This window comes from Columba livia, chromosome Z (assembly GCF_036013475.1).
Source record: "Columba livia isolate bColLiv1 breed racing homer chromosome Z, bColLiv1.pat.W.v2, whole genome shotgun sequence".
In the NCBI taxonomy this organism is placed as follows: domain Eukaryota; kingdom Metazoa; phylum Chordata; class Aves; order Columbiformes; family Columbidae; genus Columba; species Columba livia.
Genome location: NC_088642.1, coordinates 25,998,011 through 26,019,748, shown reverse-complemented (window position 1 = coordinate 26,019,748; position 21,738 = coordinate 25,998,011). Strand labels below are relative to the sequence as shown.

Below are 21,738 nucleotides of genomic sequence, written 5' to 3'. Positions count from 1 at the left end.
CGCTGCTTTTGCTCTATGGAGGCCAGACCTTGTTCTTTAGAATAAACTGTGACTCATGCTAAAGTATGCTGTAATTCTGTAAGAGAATAAATGTTTTCTGAAGGTAAACCGACTGGAAATTATGACTCATTTTTGACTCTCAAGCTCTAGAGACAAACATTTATTTAGTCTACTCAGTCCACTGCTGGACTACATCCATAAAGCTGCCATATCTACAGGTTGTTTAACCACTTTTGAGTTCAGAAAAAGTCAACCTTGTTTTACTATGAAACACAAAGCTGTAGAGCTTTCTAAGAAAAAAACAAAAAACAACAACAAAAAAACCACCAAACAACCAAAAAACAAAAACCAGAAGGCAAATAAGTAATGGTTGCAACTAACCTTGTTGCATATACATGAACAGTAGCATTTTCCAGAAGATAGGATGCATTGAATTGGAATGATATTTTGAAAGAAATCTGTTTGGAAAAACACATTATACATTTTAAAAGAGAAAAAGAGTACACTAATAAAGTTTGATATGAGCAAAATTTTGTTACTTTTGTCTATGGAATCTTTATTCACATTTTAACACTTTTCTTTGAATGAATGCACATTTTAAATCTGTCCCAAACAAGAAGGAAATCTAATGGCTACCATTTATTAAAGAGAAGCCTCAAATTTTCAGAATTCAGAAGTCTCAGTAAAATTTATTATATGGTATATTAGAAATACATAGATAATAATCCTTAATAGAAACCAACTGTTCTTGTGATAAATTTATCAAAACCATTATTTTTCTCTCCAATTAGAAGAAACAAAGCTTCAAAGCCTGGCAGTTACAGTGTGTATAAGGCTGCTGGAATCTCACTTAGTACATAGTAAAACAATTAGAATACTGACAGAAATGTTTATAATGTAAATAAATTACTACTAGGCCTCACAAAAATTCCCTACTTATTATAACTAGGGCAAATCTATGATGATCTGGCTCTACACAAGATTTGAGAACACTGTCCCAAATATGTCCCTCTTCATATGTTGACACTTAAGAGTAATTTTATATGTAGCAAAGCTTGTACTATTTGTTACTGTACAGGAGTTTTCAGCTCAGAGTTTTATTTTTCCTTTAATTGTACAAATTTCTATTACAAAGGGACCCAGAGAAGGTTGTCCTAGATAGTTCTTCAGATGTAAAATTAAAAAATACCCAGGAGGAGGCTTTAAAAAAGAATGTTATTAGGGAATGTTTATTAGTGAATCAGACATAAATTCTTTTCTGAATTCAAAGGAAAGTATGAAATGTCTAAATGTGGGGAGCTATAGTTACAGACAAACTAACAATCAAAGCATGAAAGAAAACCATGAAACAGCTAGCTGGGAACAGAGCATTGCAGGGATTTGCACTGTGTAGTAAGCTTATTTGACTGCAAGAAAGTAACAGCTGACTTAATTCCTGCAGGTCCAAGACATAAACTGGAACGTGTATGTGGGAGGCAATGCAAGAGGACATCTCTCCTGGTTTTTCCTCTGTTATGCACCTGCAACACAGACTTAATATGGCAGAGGAACAGACATGAAACTGCCAGGAAAGACAGCTGGTCTTATTTTAATGCAATTTTATATTTCTCAATTTGATATCAGAACTATTTAAGTGAAGCTTAGATGCATAGTTTCAAAGGCTTAGTTTAGATAAAGCTCCCCTTCTATTCCAGTAGGAGATACAGACTTATCACTGGAGCTGTTCAAGCTGGAGCTCTATTTTAAGGGGACTGCTTGCTGGAGAGGCCTCTCTCTCCCCACTGAGCAGAGGTGAGGTCTTGATGCCTGGCTTTCGCAGATCCAGGTTAGCATTTCCACATACCGGCTTATTGTCTTTTCAACGATCTGACTAAATTTTATATACAAAATAACTGAAGTCATAGGCTCCAACCTGTGGAAAGCCACAGTATATAATGGTCTTATGAGTATATCCTGACCTGTCCTATCAATATATCCTAAGCAATATTCTCTACACCTGGAGACACACAGTTATGACCATGTGTGCCACTTGCCTTCTGACAATGTCAAGGATGACAATAGGCATGTTTTACCTCCCCAAATACCACAGCTTTCTGTCCAGGTACGGAAGACCTGATGTTTTCCTATCTGGCTCAGGCAGTTCATACCATGAATAGCTGGCAAAGCATAAATAGAGAGGTCTTCAGAAGAACACAAGATAAAGAAATTTGGAGGTGACAGGGAACTCTTCTGCACTTAGAATAACATAGAGCAAGGAGAACTTGCATGCAGGGGGACCTTTTACCTCTTCTGCAGGTTTTAGAAATGGATATCCCACTTTGCAGGTGATGTTGTGATTAGATTCACAGCTATCTTTCTGTATATCCTAAAGGAAAAATAGAGTGAAATGATGACCTTATGCAAACTCTTTTTAAAGTTTTACCTAAGCATTAAAGGCCTGTTGAACCTTTATACCATTGCCACTTCTCATCATCAAAACATTGTGAGAGTCAAAGCCTTAAATGAACTGGAAGAAAAATAGGAAGCCCTAACTTCTGCAAAACAATTTTCACCTATGGACATCTACATAAATTAGTAGCCATTATACCCTTCCAGTGAAAGTGTTTGGAACATTAACAATTATACACAAACTAGACATCATGCAAGTTAGTAATGGGGTCTAGCAGATCAGCATAAGTACACATTTTTTACATGTAATTTTGTAAATGTGTTCCTAGCTTGGCAAGGAAAATGACATTCATACTCCATAAATTACTGCCACAGGGCCAGCAACAGTACTATGGATCCCTGACTTCTAATGTGCAACATCAGAAATATTGATTGAAACCAAACTTCTTCTAATGTTTCCCACCTCAGCTAGAGATCAAATCATAGCATATCTGCTGAGGCAGGCAGAAAAGCAGCTACTTTGGAAATGCTGTCTGAGGTAGGGATGAGGCAGGCCCTTATCTATGTTACCCTACCAAGGCTGTGCTTTTTCCTACATGTGCAAAAGGAGAATTCAAGAGGCTCAGCATCTGTACTGATGAATAAGGAGGCATTATTGGCTCTACAGATGTACAGATGACTCATGGTGCTGATGTTCACCTAAGATGCAGGCACTTTACTGCGTAGGTCCCATTGTGGAACTTGCATCTGTAGCTGAGAGAAACTAGGCAAAAGTCCACTGAGGTCAAAACAAATACACTTTTTTAGAGGGATAAGTGAGGACAGCATTCCCAGAGAATCTCTTCCAATTGACTGAGATGATGCCAGAGCAGTGAAGTTCAGGCTTACAAAAATGCTTTCTCAGAACTCTTTAGCAATACAGGTTATTATAATTGTGATAATGTGAAAAATTCCTACCTCAATGCCAGCAAAAATAATATTTGGAGAAGATTGAACCAAAACTCTGGTATTATAGGCACTGTCTCCTTTGTTCTTCACAGAGAGCTGAATGGTGAACTTATCATTGCGTGACTTTACAATGAATGGAGAAGAGCTGTAAAACAGAGTAAGAATGCTGGACATCTTAACTTTTGAATCTGTTTTTAACATAAACAGGTATTTCTTTCAGTGTCCAGACAATATTGTTTCTGATTTGGAAATCATTCCACAGCATTTTCTTATTAGACTACAGAATTTATAATGGAAATTTTGTACAAATATCAAGCGATACAATAAACCCAGTGTAGTTACCTGTCTCCAGCTATGCTTGCTTTTACACTCAGAACAAGATCTGAAATGCATTTATTTTTGGCTCCACAATCTTTTGTGAAAGGAATCTGCAACAATAGTATTTTTATTCTCAATTTGATTACATTTATTATTAAAATTAAATACTTGCATTTTAATGAATTATCTGATTTTATACAAGGTCTTGTGTTTGAAAGTCAAAGAAGTCTTCCCTAATATTAATCAGTTAAACATGCCAGTATTATATAAAATGCCTACGTGAAACATAACCTTTCTAATAATTTCCTTCAAAATGATTCATCTAGCTTTGAAAAAGAGGCAATAGTAGAACTATGAATTATGCCAAGCACTATCAAATGATATAACTAACATTCCCCTGCTCTATTTATGTAAAAAAATTATAATAAAATTTCTTTCACTCTCTTCTGTCTTCAGTTAACTCTGCACAGCTTTAAAACCCCAGCCTGGTTCCCAAGCACACTGAATCAAGCTTTTCACTCCTGAAGACTCATTTAGAGGAAACATCTTCTGGATAGGCTCAACAACCTTCCCTCTCTAGCCAGTTTTGTGGCTAGTACTTTCAGCTCTTGTGTGGGATACGAATTTTAGTTTAAATACTTTGGTTATTAATACAGAATCATGCTGACTTACATATTCAGATATTGAATTTGGCAGGTTGCTATCAAGAACAGGTCCACTCTCTGGATCAGAAAAATTGAACTCCAGCAAAACCCTTACAGAGTCCTGAAAGTCAGGCTTATCCTAGAACATAAAGAAAACAAAATTGCTGTCATGGACGTTCACTTTAGTATCTAAGGGGATTAAAAAAAAACCCAAACAATGCTGAGGTAAAATATTTTTTCAGTCACACTGTCACCATCCTTGCTTGCAATTGACGACAAAGCATTTAATGTGCAAGCCGATGTTTAAAAATATCCACTAATGTTTTTGTGTATGTCATCTCATCATAAAAATGTCACATAGCCTGAGCATATTCAACACAGTTTCATTTAAGAATGTCTCAGAAGATTCAACTCACAGACTTTCCTCTTTTAGTTGTGCTTAAAGGATCAGTAAGACGAACAGCAGCGGTATGACCCTATGTGAAGTCGAACTGAGGCCATCTCTTAGGAGGTGTATTGCACGCTCAAGCAAATTCTGGGCATTGTTTATCATTAGATACAACTGTGAAGTCACTGAATATTTTAAATGTGGGTAACTTACCTCTGTTGACTCTTCACATTAGTTACGATCTAGGCAATTTCATACGCACAATTGCTAATTACATTTCTGTTTCACAGTGAATAAGTATTCTATAGCCCAAACCTGATTTGTGAGTTTTCTTACTATATTTTAGTAGGAGGAATTGCACCATTATGCAAACTAGACTTGCAGCTCACATGCTCCTGCTGAGTTTTGAATGCACCTAAACTGCCAACCACAATAGTTGCTTGGTTCCACTATGTGTGTCATGATCTTTCCAAGATAGACATACACAAAGAAATAAAGATAAATAAACTGTACATAAAAGTAAACAGTTTATACATACATATACAAATATTTAAACCCTAGGTAGTGAACAAATTTTATGCACTAGGTCTCTTCCAACCCAAACCCTTCTATCATACTATTCTACTTCTTAAGATTAATTCTGGATGTAGATTTTGTTGTCCATTTTACAATTAATTTTACAATTAATTCAACATTTGGGTTATTTTAATGTCCACATGACAAAAACACTTTAAATGATTTACTTGCCAACATGTAGAAGTTATGTTTAATACATTCTGAATCTTTGATAGTTATATTCTTTTGCATTTTCCTCTCATGGCTTTCTGTGAACAAGCTTCGAGATATTTGCCTCTGAGAGTCAAGAGTAATCCAATACTGCAGACCTGCAAAGAAAGTTGAGACCAATATTATGAACGAATTTGCCTCTACACATTCTTTCCCCCCCGCCCAGTATCTTAGATGCAATTGGAATAGTGAATTTAGAGGAGTTGCATCCCATTCTTGGAGAAATAAACAAATATGAGCACAGCAGTTTTATAGCATAAAGATTCCATAGCTTAGTGCTTATCTACTTACTAGATTCAAATGTATCTTCTTTTGACTTTAGTCTGGTCTTAAAACAAATTGTGGCATTTATGCATATTGTTTTTCTTTTATTTATCTGACAATTTTGTTGTTGGATATTGATGCTTTTCGGTGCAAATTGCATGGAAACATTTACTTCAGCCACATCACGAGACCTTAACAAAAAGACGAAGAGAGAAAGTGCCTTGAAAAGGATAGCAGCAACTTTTTCTAGCTTATGAACTTTAAAAATGCGCAATATTCAACATTAGAATACACATATATGATGGTCTAGACAAATATTAACTATACACTATATAGTACCAGTAAACAACAAATTACAGAAAACATGATGACAGGTTTTCTCCACAGCCCTGTAAATGTTTCAGAGCAGATACCAGATGAAAGGAAATATTTTCAAAAGCGTTTAAGCAACTCTATAGAGCCAGACCCATTTTAAAAGAAACTGAAGATACAGATGCATTGTCAAGGATGTCCACAGATAAACATATTATACACGAGCTGGAAGGTAGTGTGCCATCTCTTAGGCTGTGGGTAGATAAGCAGGCTGAGATTCACTTCCAGTTTGCTTCAGTTTAGTGCCCCTTTGCCCCATTGCTGCAACACATTCCTGCCTCTCCCTTTGCTCTGGCTCCATTCCCTTTTGATCTCAACAAGAAATGTGCTGGTGTACTAAACCAGCATAAAATCTAGCTGGAAAAATAGCTTTCTTCAAATTTGTGATCTAAACAATGCAATGTAGGGGCATCTCATTGTGTTCACACCTGAAGCTTTTAGAAAGACAGACTACCAGAGGACTGTCAGGAGAAGCTGGCAGCTTGAGGATGGTAGCAAGACCTGACAAACTTGATCACCGAGCAGTTAAGTCAGGGGGAATAGCAGGACAGGGAAAGCAAGGAACTGGCTTAGCAATTGCATTACCAGAGGGAGAAATGGCTGTGCTTTAGAAATGAGAGATTTCATGTTACCTTGTTTATTCCCTTACTGATATATTTCTCCCTTAAAAAAATATATTGCTCATTACACCATCTAAACCACACTCTTTTTGTAAGGAAAATGAATTCAGTGTTAACCAGAAAGTTGAGCTAAATTTGCCAAGATTTTCTGTAGGGTGTCAGACTACAGATTTCTTATTAGGAAGTCAAATGTGTTTTCTTAGTGACCCCTTTACATTTGAAACTGTCCTTGATATTGCTAATAAGACAATATGCAGTATAGTGCAAAAAAGAGAAGGCTTGGGGTTTTTTTGTGTGCGTGTTTTTTTGTTTTTGTTTTTTCTTTTTTTTTTTCTTTTGCTTAGTGGAATCAGTTTCTATTTTGAATATGGTCAAGGAGGACAAGGTTTTCATATTAAGCTAATAAGGTTTCTAAAACATTCCTATATTTATTACTGCTATACATTAAGTTTTATATACTCATTCCTGAGTACATAAAAATATGAAGATTCATATCCAGTGTCAAAGCATGAGATGAAACCAGTATCTTCACAACAGTCCAAACAGCAGTGCATGTGAGTTGCAGCAGTAACCCAAGGCGGTTATTTTCTGGCTCGACAGCTGCTGTGAGTATCCCTACCAGAAGAGGGCAGCCCCGCCGAGGCCTCCAATGGTGACATCAATCAACCCGTCATCGTTTAAATCCATTACTCCATGCACAGACTGGCCGAAAAATTTCACTTTTTCTCCATCTCCACCTGATGCAATACGCTGCGGAAAACATTAAGAGATTTATGCAGTACATATTGAAGGATTTTATAAGAACATTCAAGATGCCTTTGTTGGCAGTTGGATGGCTTTTATACTCTTGAAATATATTAAGTTTTCATTACAATACTCCTAAAAGGGTTACCATGGTGATGAACACACTATAAATTTTCAGAATTGCAAAATATCTACTTTTCTGACTATACAGCAGTTTTCATGTTTCTAATAAAAACATGCAAATATATTTTCTAACATTATTAGAGTCAAAATCAGTTAAATAAAACTGAGTTTAAAAGTACAGAGCATTTTAAAAAAGAATCTGTCATGACAGGTGAAATCACAGTTTGATTCTATGTTGGGAAGACATGGGAAAACAGGATTTGTACTACATACACTTACAGTGGCTGCCAATCTGTAAAGTTTTGCTTCATACCTGTGAATACTTTTTACTGATTGTGTTGCCACGGCCATGATAAATATAAACAGCTCCTCGATGATCATCCTCTAAGGGAGAACCTATTACAATGTCATTATATCCATCAAGGTTGAGATCCTTTACTGCAGCAATTGCAGTCCCAAAGCGTGCACCACAAGGCTCATTCTTCAGAACTTTGCAGGTGTCCTGTTTTAATGGCGAGCAGCATGTTTGCTTTATAGGTTCAAGACTCATCTGATATTCAAACTTGGTCTATAAAAGAACAGATTTAGGGTTTGTGGATTTCTGTCAGCATTTTAGCAATGCACGCTTGTAAGAGCTCCTCTCTAGAAGAAAAACTGATGAATTAAATGAAAAAATTATTAATACATCCTACTCCTAATGACTGAGTGCACTGTAGAAACTGTGATTCTGTAACTATAATTCAAATTTTCTTTCTGAGCAGTGGGTAGTAAAGACATTCTCGCTTCCTCTTTTTCTGCATCTAGATCCTTCTTCATTTTTCTTGAAGTTAGACGCTCACAGGAAAGCATAGCATCATAACTATATTTGGATGTTATTGTAAGTAGAGCACTTCATTCTTAAGATAGTGTAGAAAGTTCTTCTAAAGGAATTCTCTTGATCTTTGAAGTAAGCCAAGTCTCTGATGAGACACAGATGGCAAAACTTTTATTCTGGAACAAAGCACAGCATTTTGCTTACACAGAATGAATTTTGTCCTATTAAATATATTCTTCTGGTCCAGTGTGCACCCTAGACCAAAACCACACATACAGAGAATTATGTAACCAATCTTTCCAAGAGATTACACCTCTGAGTTCCATGTTAGAGATTAGCAATGTCACACAATTGCTGCATCTTCTTTATTTGGAAATAGATAAAACGAAGCACAGGAAAAACAAATTTCAAAACCTCACATTACTGAAGGACACTGAATACTTGTTTTCTTGCCAGCCCTGTTCACCATCAATTTGTTGTTAGCAATATGCATGTAGAAACTGGAGGAGATCCTTGTCAAATAGATCCAGTCTCTTCAGGTCCTTTTCTTGCAATAGTGTTTTAGAATCATAGAAGAGAATCATAGAATAATAGAACAGTTTGGGTTGGAAGGGCCCTGCAAAGGTCATCTAGTCCAACCCCCTTGCAATGAGCAGGGACATCTTCAACCGGATCAGGTTGCTTAGAGCCCTGTCCAGCCTGTTCTTAACGTCTCCAGGGATTAGGCGTCTACAACTTCTCTGGGCAACCTGTTCCACTGTTTTACCACCCTCATTGTAAAAAATTTCTTCCCCGTGTCTAACCTGAATCTCCCCTCTGCTAGTTTAAAACCATTACCCCTTGTCCTGTCATAACACGGTATTCTAAAAAGTCTGTCCCCATCCTTCCTATAGGTGCCTTTTAAGGAGAACGTAGTTGCTAGGACATATTTTGATAACTGTTATAATGACACACAATGCTGTTGGACTAAAAGAAGTAAAAAAATATGCAAAAGACAACGGAAGGGGTCAAATTAAGAGGCTGAGGTGTAGTGGGTATGCTCCTCAGTCTAATCATGACATGTTTAAAAGCTATTGGATGTAAAGGGTTTAGTTCTAGGTTGGTAAGTGAGCCCTACTGTTCCTTAATCCATGAAAGCAAAAAAAAAAAAAGTGATAGAAAATTAATCCTATAAATTTGCATATATGACATACTACAGTTTACAAGATATAGTGCTTATCTATGTAATATATTCCATTACAAAAAAAAAAAAAGTGAGAAAACAACAGATTGAGAAAAAAGTTTTCAAAAACAATATCCATTGTACTCTCAACTGTCAAATCATGTTTCTCTGTTTTCAATAGGTCATATTCCCAGCTAAATTCATCATATTTCTTTGATCAAGGATATGAAGACAGTAAGGAGCATATTCTGTTCTTTGTCAATAAACATCACCCTTACCTTGTTCAGACTATAAACATATACTTTCCCTTGCTCCTCTTTCTCCGTTCCCATATACATAGGAGCTCCAACAAGAAGAAGGTCTGTAAATGAGTCCCTGTTGATGTCAATTGTGGTAATAACACCCCCAAAGTATGACCCAATCTGCAGGAAAATATAAGGTATAAATCAGAAAGAGAGTCAGAAACACTATGCGATGTTTCCAATTCAGAGACCTATTTTATGGTTGCTTGCAACAATGTCAAATGTTAACAATTAGGCAGAATTTTTCTTTGCTATCTAGCAAAGATTTTCTGTTCACCTTTAAAGCTTTTTTTTTTTTTTTTTTGTTTTAGTGTTTGTCGTCAGATATTTTTATTTAAGAATGGTCCATTCAACTTTCAACTCTCTTGAATTTGAAAGGTACAAATAGTGCCTGCTGCCTGCTAAGGGGAGCAGGATCTCCTATTGAATAGTAGAGTCTTGGGGAAGATAGTTTTCTGTTCAGTCCCAACAACAGTATGTACAAGGAACAAAATCAATGGTCTTAATGGTCTAGGCTTGCCAGAGGAAAAAGGCAGGATGGTGGACAAAAGCTCCAAGATAGCACACTGCAGGAAGTCTCCTAAGTTCCTAAGTTGCCACTAAATGCAGAGGAACAAGATCTGTACAAAGACCCATATACATTCATAAACTGGGTACAAGGTGTGGGCTTTATCTGATTACATTCACTTCACAGCTAAGCTAGACACCCTGCAGTTCCTTTACACTCAACATGAGAAGCAGTCCCTTCTACTGCAAGATGCATCTCATCTCACAGAAGATATTCAAAGCAGACCAGTTCCCTCAAGCCTTAAAAATGCCTACTTTCCTTCACTGATTCTAAAAGAATGGACTGATTAGCTGAGTTGCAAACATCAGCTATAGGTGAGAATTAGGTAACCTGAATTATTCTGAAAGAAGCTTGAACTGCAGCATGGGGAGACCTGAGTAGGCAGGTCTTTCAGCCCTCATGTGCATAATATAATACTACCATCTTTTATTATGTGATTACATGTTGTTTTCTTCCTACAGGAACAGTTCTCTGTGAGCTGTTACTCAGCATAGTAAGCAGCTACTTAACATTTCATGCTATGACAGCTGATGTTCTAAGACCTGTTTCCTGCCAGATACATACCCCTTCCACTTAGTAGACAGAGAATATTGCAAATACAGAGGTGGCTACAACCACTCTGACACCGCTGAAGGTTTAACTCCCGAAGACAAAATTTTCAAGTGTCTGTACTGTAGAGTCCGCTTTCCATCACTTGCTATACCAGAGCATCTACCTAATCTTTCCTTCTCATCTTGCTCACAACTCTGTGTTTCACTTGCTCTTCTTATGTAAAATTCTAATTTGAAATAATTATTTCTGTTTCTCATGCCATATTCCTCTTTTATGTTAATTATCAACTTACTTGTTCTCCACTTAACCTCTGAAGTACTTGTACCTCTCTTCCTTCCATTTTATAGATGACAACTTGGCCAGTGTGATTGTATCGTGGTTGTCCTGCTATGTACAGTACACCACCAGGTGTCAATGCTGAATTCACAGTATATCCTAGGAAGCAGGAAAGAACATGCAACACACACAATGTATGCATCAGAAATACTTGCTGTGATTCAGAGCCTTTTTGAGGCTTATTCTACAACTTGTTTAGCCTTACTTATGTTAGATAATAATAACAGAGTTAATTAAAAGGGCTGGATGTACATTTGCCTGCAGTCTCAGAGTCATGAGCACCACTGTGTTATTAAATCTGTTCACAGGTTGTTCAACCATGTTCATTTTGCCATTCTCACACAGTGTAAGAATATGATGGTACTGATAAAATAACTTGTGAATAGCTGGATGGAAAGCTACTTTCCAGGAACAGCTGTCACCAGCTCACTCTCAAACTGACAGAGTCTTCCAGATGTGATTCTGGGGGCATTTTGAACCTAGCTCTGCTTAATATTAACAACAATTTAATAGCTTGGGTGAAGGAAGACTTAAAAAATTTGCAAATGAATCAAACTGTGGCAGGGTTGCAAGTCTTATGCAGGACATGATCTAAATTTAAAATGACTTTACCAAAGTTGAGGTACACAAAAAATAGCTAGTGGCATTCTGCAAAGAACACAAACAGTGTATTCAGGGAAAAAAAAGAAATTATTCTAGTGTTGACTCACTGAAAATGTGGCTTAAATGAGATAACAGAGCAAATAGATCCATGAGGTGCAGAAAGCAAGACCTAGAGGAGAGAGCAAGGCTACTGATGCTTTTTGGGAGAAAAGGCTGAGAAGAAAACAATAGCCTGTCAATATGCAAAATATTATTATAAAAAATATAGTGGTAAACTGTTGTTCTTGACCACTGAGTGACATAAATCAGCTTAATTTTAAGCAAAGATTTAGACTGAATATTGTATAAATCAGTTTAAATATCAAGACAGAAAAACTTGAAAAGAATTTCAGAGGAATCTGTGAAAACTTCTCTGAACAGATTAGGCATCTCTATTGGGGAAAGTCTAGATATATTTAGGTCTGTAAGTGTTTGGACTAGTTTTTTGATTGTAGAAATAGTAATTTTTTTATTTTTTTCTTTTTAAAGAACAAGGAAATAATATGGTAGATGTTTCTGTACATTATACATTTTCCCAGGCTCCTAGATTATATTACAATATTCTGTAGGATACTCTTTGTAAGTGAGATTTGAGAGAGGTCTTGTAGCATTTGTCAAAAAGTGTTGTAAGATGGGCTATTTCTCTTACCTAGATAGGCTGCAAGGGCTTCATTTTTTTCTGAGAGCCTATCACGGAAAGTGTCATTAGTTGGCATTGAAATACCACTGTCCTTCACCATGATCACTGTGCCATTCCAGTCATATGCTCCAACAGCTCCAAGCATGATCCAATCCTTACATGGAGAAAAACAAAAAGCCTGTTCTCTATGTGGATCATCTTTAGACATTCATTGATCATGATGCTCACATTTGGATAATGCTTCCTGTATACTTACATATTTAGCCCTGCTTTTCCTTCTATAAAATGACCCCTACAAACACGGCATGTTTCCCACTTTTTCTTAAAAATGCACCCAACTTAAAAAATGATGATAATGATGATAATAATGGCCATTCAGGTAAAGCAGCAGTAAGAAAAACAGCTCCTACAACTTCAGCTATCATTCCGGGCCAAATAGAAAGACCAAAGGGATTTAGTTAAGCTAATTAGAGAATACAGCACTTGAAGGGATTTCCCAGACAAACTTTCAGAAACTTGAACCTTTTTTTGTTGAATGTGTGAGTGTTCTGTATTGTGCAAGAACCTTTGGTCAATGAGAAATGGTTTGCTGACCTTTCTTGCCTAAAGGCATGAAAGCAGCCTTCTAGATAAGACAGACATCAGAGACCCAGGGCCTGTCAATGCACCAAGGACTGAAAGACTCACTTCTGAAGTGAGATTCTGATGATAGCAGGTCAGTTGTTTGTGAACTTTAAGAGTATGCTCCACCAAACAGATAACCTTATAAATAATCCTTGCACTCCATTGTCAGGATAACACTGTTTTCTAAGGTATGATACACCATCTGAAGCATCATATGTAACATATTGCAGAGAGTAAAAAATGAATGGAGGGTACTTCTGCAATAAAGTATTTATGTAAAATCATAGCACAAGTCTTTTATTCTGTTTTTTACCAGTGATATGCTGAGCTGTATACAAAGCCATGTTGGAAGTTGTCCTATGTCAGTTTTTCTTGGATTGCTCAGTGTTTGCTCAGTTGTTACTCTCCTATTGTGCTCTTTTCCACTGACACTACTTTTTCATATCTTTAGAGCTGAAGTCTTCCCAGTTCTTTTGATCTTACATTGAAGTTTAATTTCATTTGCATAAACTGAGCAGATCATCACAATGGATAATTATTGATTTTTCAAGAATAAATAAAATCCATAGTGGTTTTCTGCTAATGCAAATCCCAGATTTTTGAATCCCCATTTTATGTTTAACCTCTGAGAATGAAGTTGTTCACTGTACTAACAGAACGAAGAGTAAGATGTGTTACTCATAATGCAGATCAAATCCATGACAGAAATAACCTTTTTGTATCTCTTCTGTCTCAATTTCACCAATACAATGCGATGTCAATTTATACATGAATATTTAGAGACAACAGTTTTTAGGTTCATAAAAACATAAAATGGTTTGGTTTAGAAGGGACCTTTAGCGGTCATCTAGTCCAACCCCTCTGCAATGAGAAGGACATCTTCAACTAGACAAGGTCGCTCAAAGTCCCATCCAACTTGACTTTGACCACTTTCAAGGAGGTGGCATCCGCCATTTCTCTGAGCAACCTGTTTCAGAGTCTCAACACCCTCATTGCAAAAAATTTCTTCCTTATATCCAATCTATCCAATCCAGTATAAGTTGGGGAATGACCTATTTGAGAGCAGTGGAGGGGAAATGGACCTGGGGGTCCTGGTGGACAGCAGGATGACCATGAGCCAGCACTGTGCCCTTGTGGCCAAGAAGGCCAATGGCATCCTGGGGTGTATTAGAAGGGGAGTGGTTAGCAGGTCAATAGAGGTTCTCCTCCCCTTCTACTCTGCCCTGGTGAGACCACATCTGGAATATTGTGTCCAGTTCTGGGCCCTTCAGTTCAAGGACAGGGAACTGCTGGGGAGAGTCCAGCACAGAGCCACAAAGATGGTTAAGGGAGTGGAGCATCTCTAGTATGAGGAAAGGCTGAGGGATCTGGGTCTCTTTAGTTTGGAGGAGACTCAGGGGTCACCTCATCAATGTTTACAAATATATAAAGCGTTAGTGACATGAGGATGGAGCCAGGCTCTTCTCGGTGACAACCAATGGTAAGACAAAGGCTAATGGGTGCAAACTGGAACACAAGAGGTTCCACTTAAATACAAGAAGAAACTTCTTCTCAATGAGGGTGACAGAACACTGCAATGGGCTGCCAGGGAAGTTGTGGAGTCTCCTTCTCTGGAGACATTCAAAACCCGCCTGGACACATTCCTGTGTAACCTCCTCATCTAGGTGTTCCTGCTCCTGCAGTGGGATTGGATTAGGTGATTGTTTGAGGTCCCTTCCAACCCATAACATTCTGTGTTTCTGTGTATTTACTGTCTTTCAGTTTAAGACTTTACCACTTGTCCTGTCACTACAGGTCCTGTTAAAAAGTCTTTGTCTTTCCTAAGGTGTTATAGACTATTCTCCTGATATGAAGGACTATGGGAGCATTAAATTTTGAGTTCATGTGAAAAAGGTACTTATTCTCTTACCTTTCATTGTTTATAATAATTTTTATATATATTTTACAAAAAAAATAATGGACTACAGGAAACTCAATAACTCCCAACGGCAAAAAGGACTATACAAAGAATTCTGAAATACTCATCCTAAATTCATGTCTTCACCAAAAAAAAAAAAAATCTACTTCAAAAAAGAACTTTTATTTTCAAACAATTTGTTTACCTGAGAATAATGAGCACTGAAACCAGCTTGAGACATTTCCATTTCAAATGAGGCTGCCTGCTGGTCTGTTGTTGCTATTAAACAGAAAAAAAAAAAAAGTTTTGAAAAATAAATTAGTTTCAACCCCACAAAAGTGTCTGAATAATGTAGTGAAAATGCTCATATGGTATAAAGGATAACATAATTAAATAGAATATTCAGTGAATATAGTTTTCCGTAGATTTTTATAATAAATTAAGATCTGTGACAAATGCTGCCATTAAGTACAAGAGTTTCTGTTTTAAGATCATGTCTCAGAACTTGTCCAAGAAATATTTCTGCGCTAAAACTGGCCAGATTTGACCTCAGGCTGATGGCAAATATGTTTGGAATGTTTGATTAATATGGTTAAGCCATTTTCCACTTGAGCTAAGTGAACAATAAAACACCAGCCATGTAACCCTGGCCTTGTATTGTAGCAACTAAAAATTCGTAGGCAGCTGGTAGAACTTTAAATGAAAAACACTTGATGTTTGCATGAACCTTTGTAAAAAACAACATAGGAAAACCTCAGCTCTCCAAGATTCATACGCCTCAGGGAAGGGCTTGAGAATTATAATCCTGCCCAGAAATTTACTTTAAAATCTTCCATTTGTTCTAAGTGACTTTGAAAAAAAAAAAAAAAAAGGGTGTCAGGTGATTTACTCCTAGTTTCAGTGTCTTATCAAGTAGTCATACGTTAGTTATTAAACTCTGATGGGCTGCTTTGCTCCCAGGTACACTTGAAATATCATCAGGGAAAAGAAACATCTGCCTCCTCTACTTTAAAGTAATACTCAAGGACTATTTTGCCATCTTAAGCACCACAAGTAAGCTAACTATATCATGTGTATTGATTCCTCCTTGACGGCAAGATACGGTAACGAGCAGTAGAGGAGAACTATGAAAACTGGTCTGATGCCTGTCCAGGAGAAGTTCATAATTCGCTACCAGATGAGTGTTGAGGTGAAACTCCAACTATGTGAATGAAATTGAGGATGGCTGCATGAAGTTCAGACATCTGAACTACTAAATAATACTGAACTTTTGATACTCAGCAACTAAAACCACAGACGTTGCTCCCTGGGACATGATGTCTTTGCTAATTATTGGGATTTATAGCCAGTCAGGAAGGAGACATGATCTCAAACACAAAATGTTAGTCACACAAACATAAGCTATTATGCTTCACAAGATGCAGTTGCTTTGCTAAGTCTGAAAATGTCCTTTTTAAGAATAAAACCATGAAGTTGCACATTTGCTAAAAAACAATATTTTCATGCAGTAAAGGATGCTCCTTAATGAGCTGAGAAAGATGAGACTCTCATAGTCTGAGGCAGAGGACAATGCCAATACTGTTGGTGTGTTCAGCTCTGAATACTGCTTAGATAACAGCCCCCAGCCTGACTTTCTGTTGAGTTTTGAACTGCCAAGCATCTTACACAGGATATTTGTAAAAAAAAAGAAAAATTGTGCCTGCCTACGGGTTGGATAAAACTTAAATTTGCCATTAAAACCAGAAGTCCATGCCATGAGACACAGAGGCATATGAAAAAGATTATGTGTAGAAATCCACTGGCTGTCAAGCATGGGTTTTTGTTGGATGTAATTTTCCATCTCTTTCGCAGTTTTCTTTTGCATTTTCTTAATGGCCAAAACAAAAAAGAAAACAAAAAATACAATTTTAAAAATCAAGTGTACTAGTATATTAGCAAGAGGTTATTTAGATTGTGAATCTAAACATATTGTCACCAAAAAGCTGGGTGGGGCAGAACGAATCTTCTTTTCTCATCTGCCACAAAAATGCTTCCATGGACACAGTTGCAAATCTACAGGGGACAGGAAACCATTCCTGAAGAATCAACAGAAACTGACCTAGTCAGCATCTTCTAGCTCTAGCCTTACCAATCCACTGGAGCAACTTAGCCTTGCTATGTTTTGACAAAAAGCAAAGATCAAATTTTCAGTTTCTATTCTCATTTCCTTGCAGCCAGATTGTGTGATTCATAGGACTTTCGCAGGTGGAGGCAGCGACATGTCTTGTCTCATATCACAGGTGTCTTACACAGAAATCTTAGTGTGTCTCTGAGTTCCTACTATAAATCTGGAAATCAAGAATCCTTTTGGAAGTGATGAAATTACCTAGTGCAGATGAAAATAATTTTCCATATTTTTTGTTTCAAATATGTATTTTTTATAATACAAACAAGCCTATACAAAATATAAATTGAAAATAAGGCAAATATATCAATGCAAAAATTTGCTAATGGTTTATAATAGGTTTATGTTAAATAAAAGGTAATAATACACAAAAAGTATATATTTGTTACTGCATCTTTTGCAGAAAATAAAAGCTGAATTCAAGGAGCACTTCAGAATTTGTTGATACATAAAGAGGTAGATTATGCTTAAAGTACCGAAATACTGGGGGGCAAGGTGACGAGGATTAGTCTTTTCAAGAGCTGACTATCACATAAACAGATAACGTCTTCACAATTTAATCAAACAGTTTCACCACTGCCAACATAACTACATTTTTTTTGATATTTTATTAGGATACAAAACTTGTTTAATGTTCAAATGTCTCATAATGTTTTTCTTATGATTAGAGGAATGAATTACTGAAATCAATGGAAGGGTTAGAGCTCATGATATAAAGCATTCCCCAACAGCACAATTTACTTGACTATTTGGAGGCTGGTGTTTCATGTGACAGACAGGCACTACCTAATGGCTACTGATTGCTAAAAGGGACAAGGCAGAGTGTGACAAAGTAAGACCATCTCTTTCAGTGGCATCTGGTTGTTCAAAAGGTTGATCTCTGGCATGAGACACTGATATCCAGGAATTCAGTGACATTGGGTCTTATATCCTTCGTCTGTTGTCATTACTAGAAGTTGATCGACTTTTTATTCTACATCCATAATGTTTTAAAATTGTAACTAACAGATTTTATTCTACTCATGAAAGACAACGATTTTTTTCACTTTTCTAGAAGTACAAAGTACAGATTGAAGACTAAGTTTCCAACTTCTGTTTGAACAACTATTTTTCCACTATTCTTCCAGGGACTTAACAAAAGAGCTCCCCATTCAATGAACTTTGAAGTACTCAATAAGCTTAAGTAGGCTAAACTTGGGGTTTTAGAGAGATTATTAATAAATTCTCCTCAAATTAATTTGTTTCGAAAGTGAGGAAACAGTATCTTCCAAAAACTAAAAAAGTAAGAACATATAAACTGGAAAAAATACTTAGTAATGATCACCTGAAAATAGTAATATTTGATCAAGCTAAATGATAAACTAAAAAAATACTCAAATATGTCTGAGAAATATAGCTCCAATTTAAAAAACTTTAAAATTATCTCTCATATTTTTACTATTTTTTGACTTTCAAATCAACATTATCTTTTGTTCCAGCTGTAAAGTACAGTATTCCAGCTACTTATAAAGTTGAGATGTTGAAAAAAATAAGTCCGAATAGATGGATGTTTTCCTTGTATGACACGAATCCCTTCAGAGTTGTCTCTAATTTATAACTAATAAACTCAGTCTTCCGTTACCAGCAGTGTGCTTAAAACAAACAGACTTTTGGACAGCGTTGCCTAATTTGGATGGAGAATGTAAGCAGATATTATGAGAAAATTACTTTTCTGTGCTAAAATCTGAGTATCATGACCATTTCCAAAGGAAAAATACATCTTGTCAACTCTATATGCCAAGTCCATGATAACTTGCATAGCAAAGTAATATGCTGTAACTAATAACTCAGCAGAAGGAGGACCTAAAGGTATAGGTAGGAGAAACATGATCATGGGCTGATCAGGACAAGATCTGGTAGTGTTTTCTTTACCTAAGGGAAGGCAGCTTCATGTTTGCCCCAGCTAAGACAGTAATGATTACTTACATTTTAGGTGATTGTCTTCATAGGCTCTACTGCATCTGAATATATTTCACATCATTATCTATGTTTTTGTTGTCTATGGTGAAATACTTTTTTGATCGGCATGAAAAAATATCTGCATAATACATTTTATGCAGCACAATACATTGCAAAGGAAGAAAAAGCAGATGGTCTTGCATTTGCTTCAGTCATAATGCAAGCAGGAAGTAAAATTTTAAATGACATACCTTCCAGGGCAAATATTCTCTCTCCAAGTGCTTCAACAATAGTTACAAGAGCTAATTCATCTGAGACATTGAAGAAATGCTTTTCAGTAGGCTTACTGGCAATTGATTTTATTTCCTCTACAAATTTCTCAGTACTTAAATTTCCTCTGCTGTAGCTGCCAAGAATCTAAAGAGAATTAAAAGAAAAAAAAAAAAAAAGAAGTCAAGGATAGGTTTTATAACCTGTTTTAAAAGATATCTCTGAGGTAGGTTGTCAAGGCATACTGGGAAATAATATCTAATCTTAAATTGTTCTGTTAAAACTTCCCTCAAATTGGTTTGGAACTGTTATATTCCAATGAGAAGAGAACTGTATGAGGGCTCACTTGTTTTTCTGAAAATATCAACAATAGCAAACAAAACAACTATGTCTGCTATCCTCAACTGTACCTTTTTCCTCTTTTTGACAAAATTCTAGTATTTATTCTATGACTCTATGATCTGTTGATTTGTTAACTTAAGAAAAAAACAGCACAAATGCACCCAAAACAGAATGCACAATTGCATGGGCTTCTGCATAGGTACCACCAGTCCTTTGCATAACATGGTATATAAGTGATTAATAACAAGTTAATTAGGCATAGAATAATTCTCTTCTGTGTGCAGATTTGCCCTATAAATACATGTAACAACAACACTTGCATTCAGTGTTAACAGCTTCATCACAGTACAGATTGGTTTGTGGTATTGACATCATTGCTGTAAAACTTCAGGATGCCTCAGAACAAAATGACCCTCTTCTCCAGATTTTTCATAGAAATAGAAGTTCTCTATACACTTAACCTGCTTTGAGAGGGAAATAAAAACAAACTCCCATGTTCTAGCATTCTGGACATTGGAACAATTCAAATTTGGTTCTAGGCAGATTTTATTGCTAAAAGGTACTGCAGCTTTAAGGTTGATTTTTTCTTTAATGATCTCTAGCTCTGTGAAGGAAAACACTGCAAATTTGTGTGCTGCTGCATTCAACTTTTGGTTTATATCTTTCTTTAAATTAAAGACATCTTTCTTGAAGCTGTATTCTTCCATACCACCTCATTGTAACACAACAAAGAAAGAGAAGAACAGAGAAGCAACAATCCAACATACCTTCAAATTTAATGAGAGAAAACAGATGATTTGAGTGTAGAATACACAAATACTGTGGGGAGGTCACACCAAATCTACTATAAATGTTTCTATATTTCTTGATATAGGTGTACCTCCATCACGTTCACCCTCTGATTCAGCTACTAAGTTTGCTCATTGTGAAAATGACAACTTTAGAATGCTAGCACACAGAACAGCCATACTAAACCTGTTTTTTTTTTTATGGTTTACATTTTTTTTTTAAGTAGGTAATGTGTCTACAGAAATTGCTCAGAAGATTTGAATTAACCCACTCTGTTAAATATTGCTCCTAACAAAATGTTTTTATTTTTATGCTGCCCCTCAAACACTTTCTCCTTTCTATTCATATACACACACCTGTTATCAACAGGAAGACAGATAGATTGCTTTTTCTTATATGCTATAAAACCAGAAAGCAATTTTTTAATGTCTTTTTCAGCTTCTTTCTTGTCTTCCTCTCTGAAATGATTGTATTTCCATAAAGATTCTGTGAAACGAACTTTTTAAACAGAAATTACATTTGGAAGATGAAACATGCTTGTAAGATTCTGAATTTTCCCATTAAATTTCACTTACAGCAATAGCAAATCTCTGAATGTTTTCATCTTCACAATCATCAATCACTTCTTGTAATCTGTAGTTGTCATGTGATTCCCCATCAGTCACAATAACCATTACTTTTTGTACTCCTCTTCGTGCACCGTGGGCCTCAGTAAAAGCCTCTTTCCTAAAGGAAAACATAAAGTGTTTGGAGAAAGGCAATGTCAGCATTTAGCACATGCATCATATTTTCATAGTCAACTATACATGAAAAGACTTTATATTAACTAAGAAACAGGAAAAGGAGATTGATATCAATCATTAACAAATACAAACAACAACAATTGGAACTTACATGAAAGTTAGCAGCAAAAGAGTTTCACAAACATTCATTCATTATTCATTCATGTGAGAGTAACAGCAGATAATACAATGCTGGATGGGGAAGAATTCTTCCTCTCTCCAAACAAACTTCTGGTATCTTAAAAAGCTTTTAGCAGCTTGAAAAAACCCAAAGCAATGTGGTCTCCCCCATCATGAAACCCACACACAAAATCCCACATA

At 36.3% G+C, this 21,738-nt stretch overlaps 1 protein-coding gene across 1 annotated transcript in view; it reads right to left on the bottom strand.

Annotated features, from left to right (window-relative positions):
- Window positions 1–21,738, bottom strand: part of ITGA1 (integrin subunit alpha 1) — a 78,779-nt gene that overhangs the window by 12,639 nt on the left and 44,402 nt on the right. Inside the window, exons 8-22 of the mRNA XM_005500876.4 lie at window positions 21,211–21,361; window positions 19,486–19,651; window positions 15,338–15,411; window positions 12,621–12,765; window positions 11,286–11,428; window positions 9,850–9,993; window positions 7,909–8,163; window positions 7,348–7,478; window positions 5,764–5,927; window positions 5,434–5,570; window positions 4,327–4,437; window positions 3,679–3,764; window positions 3,346–3,481; window positions 2,285–2,365; window positions 382–458 (exon numbers count right to left, since the gene is read on the bottom strand). Coding sequence (XP_005500933.1) covers window positions 382–458; window positions 2,285–2,365; window positions 3,346–3,481; window positions 3,679–3,764; window positions 4,327–4,437; window positions 5,434–5,570; window positions 5,764–5,927; window positions 7,348–7,478; window positions 7,909–8,163; window positions 9,850–9,993; window positions 11,286–11,428; window positions 12,621–12,765; window positions 15,338–15,411; window positions 19,486–19,651; window positions 21,211–21,361 — 2,001 coding nt within the window. The remainder of the gene's footprint in view (window positions 1–381; window positions 459–2,284; window positions 2,366–3,345; window positions 3,482–3,678; window positions 3,765–4,326; window positions 4,438–5,433; window positions 5,571–5,763; window positions 5,928–7,347; window positions 7,479–7,908; window positions 8,164–9,849; window positions 9,994–11,285; window positions 11,429–12,620; window positions 12,766–15,337; window positions 15,412–19,485; window positions 19,652–21,210; window positions 21,362–21,738) is intronic.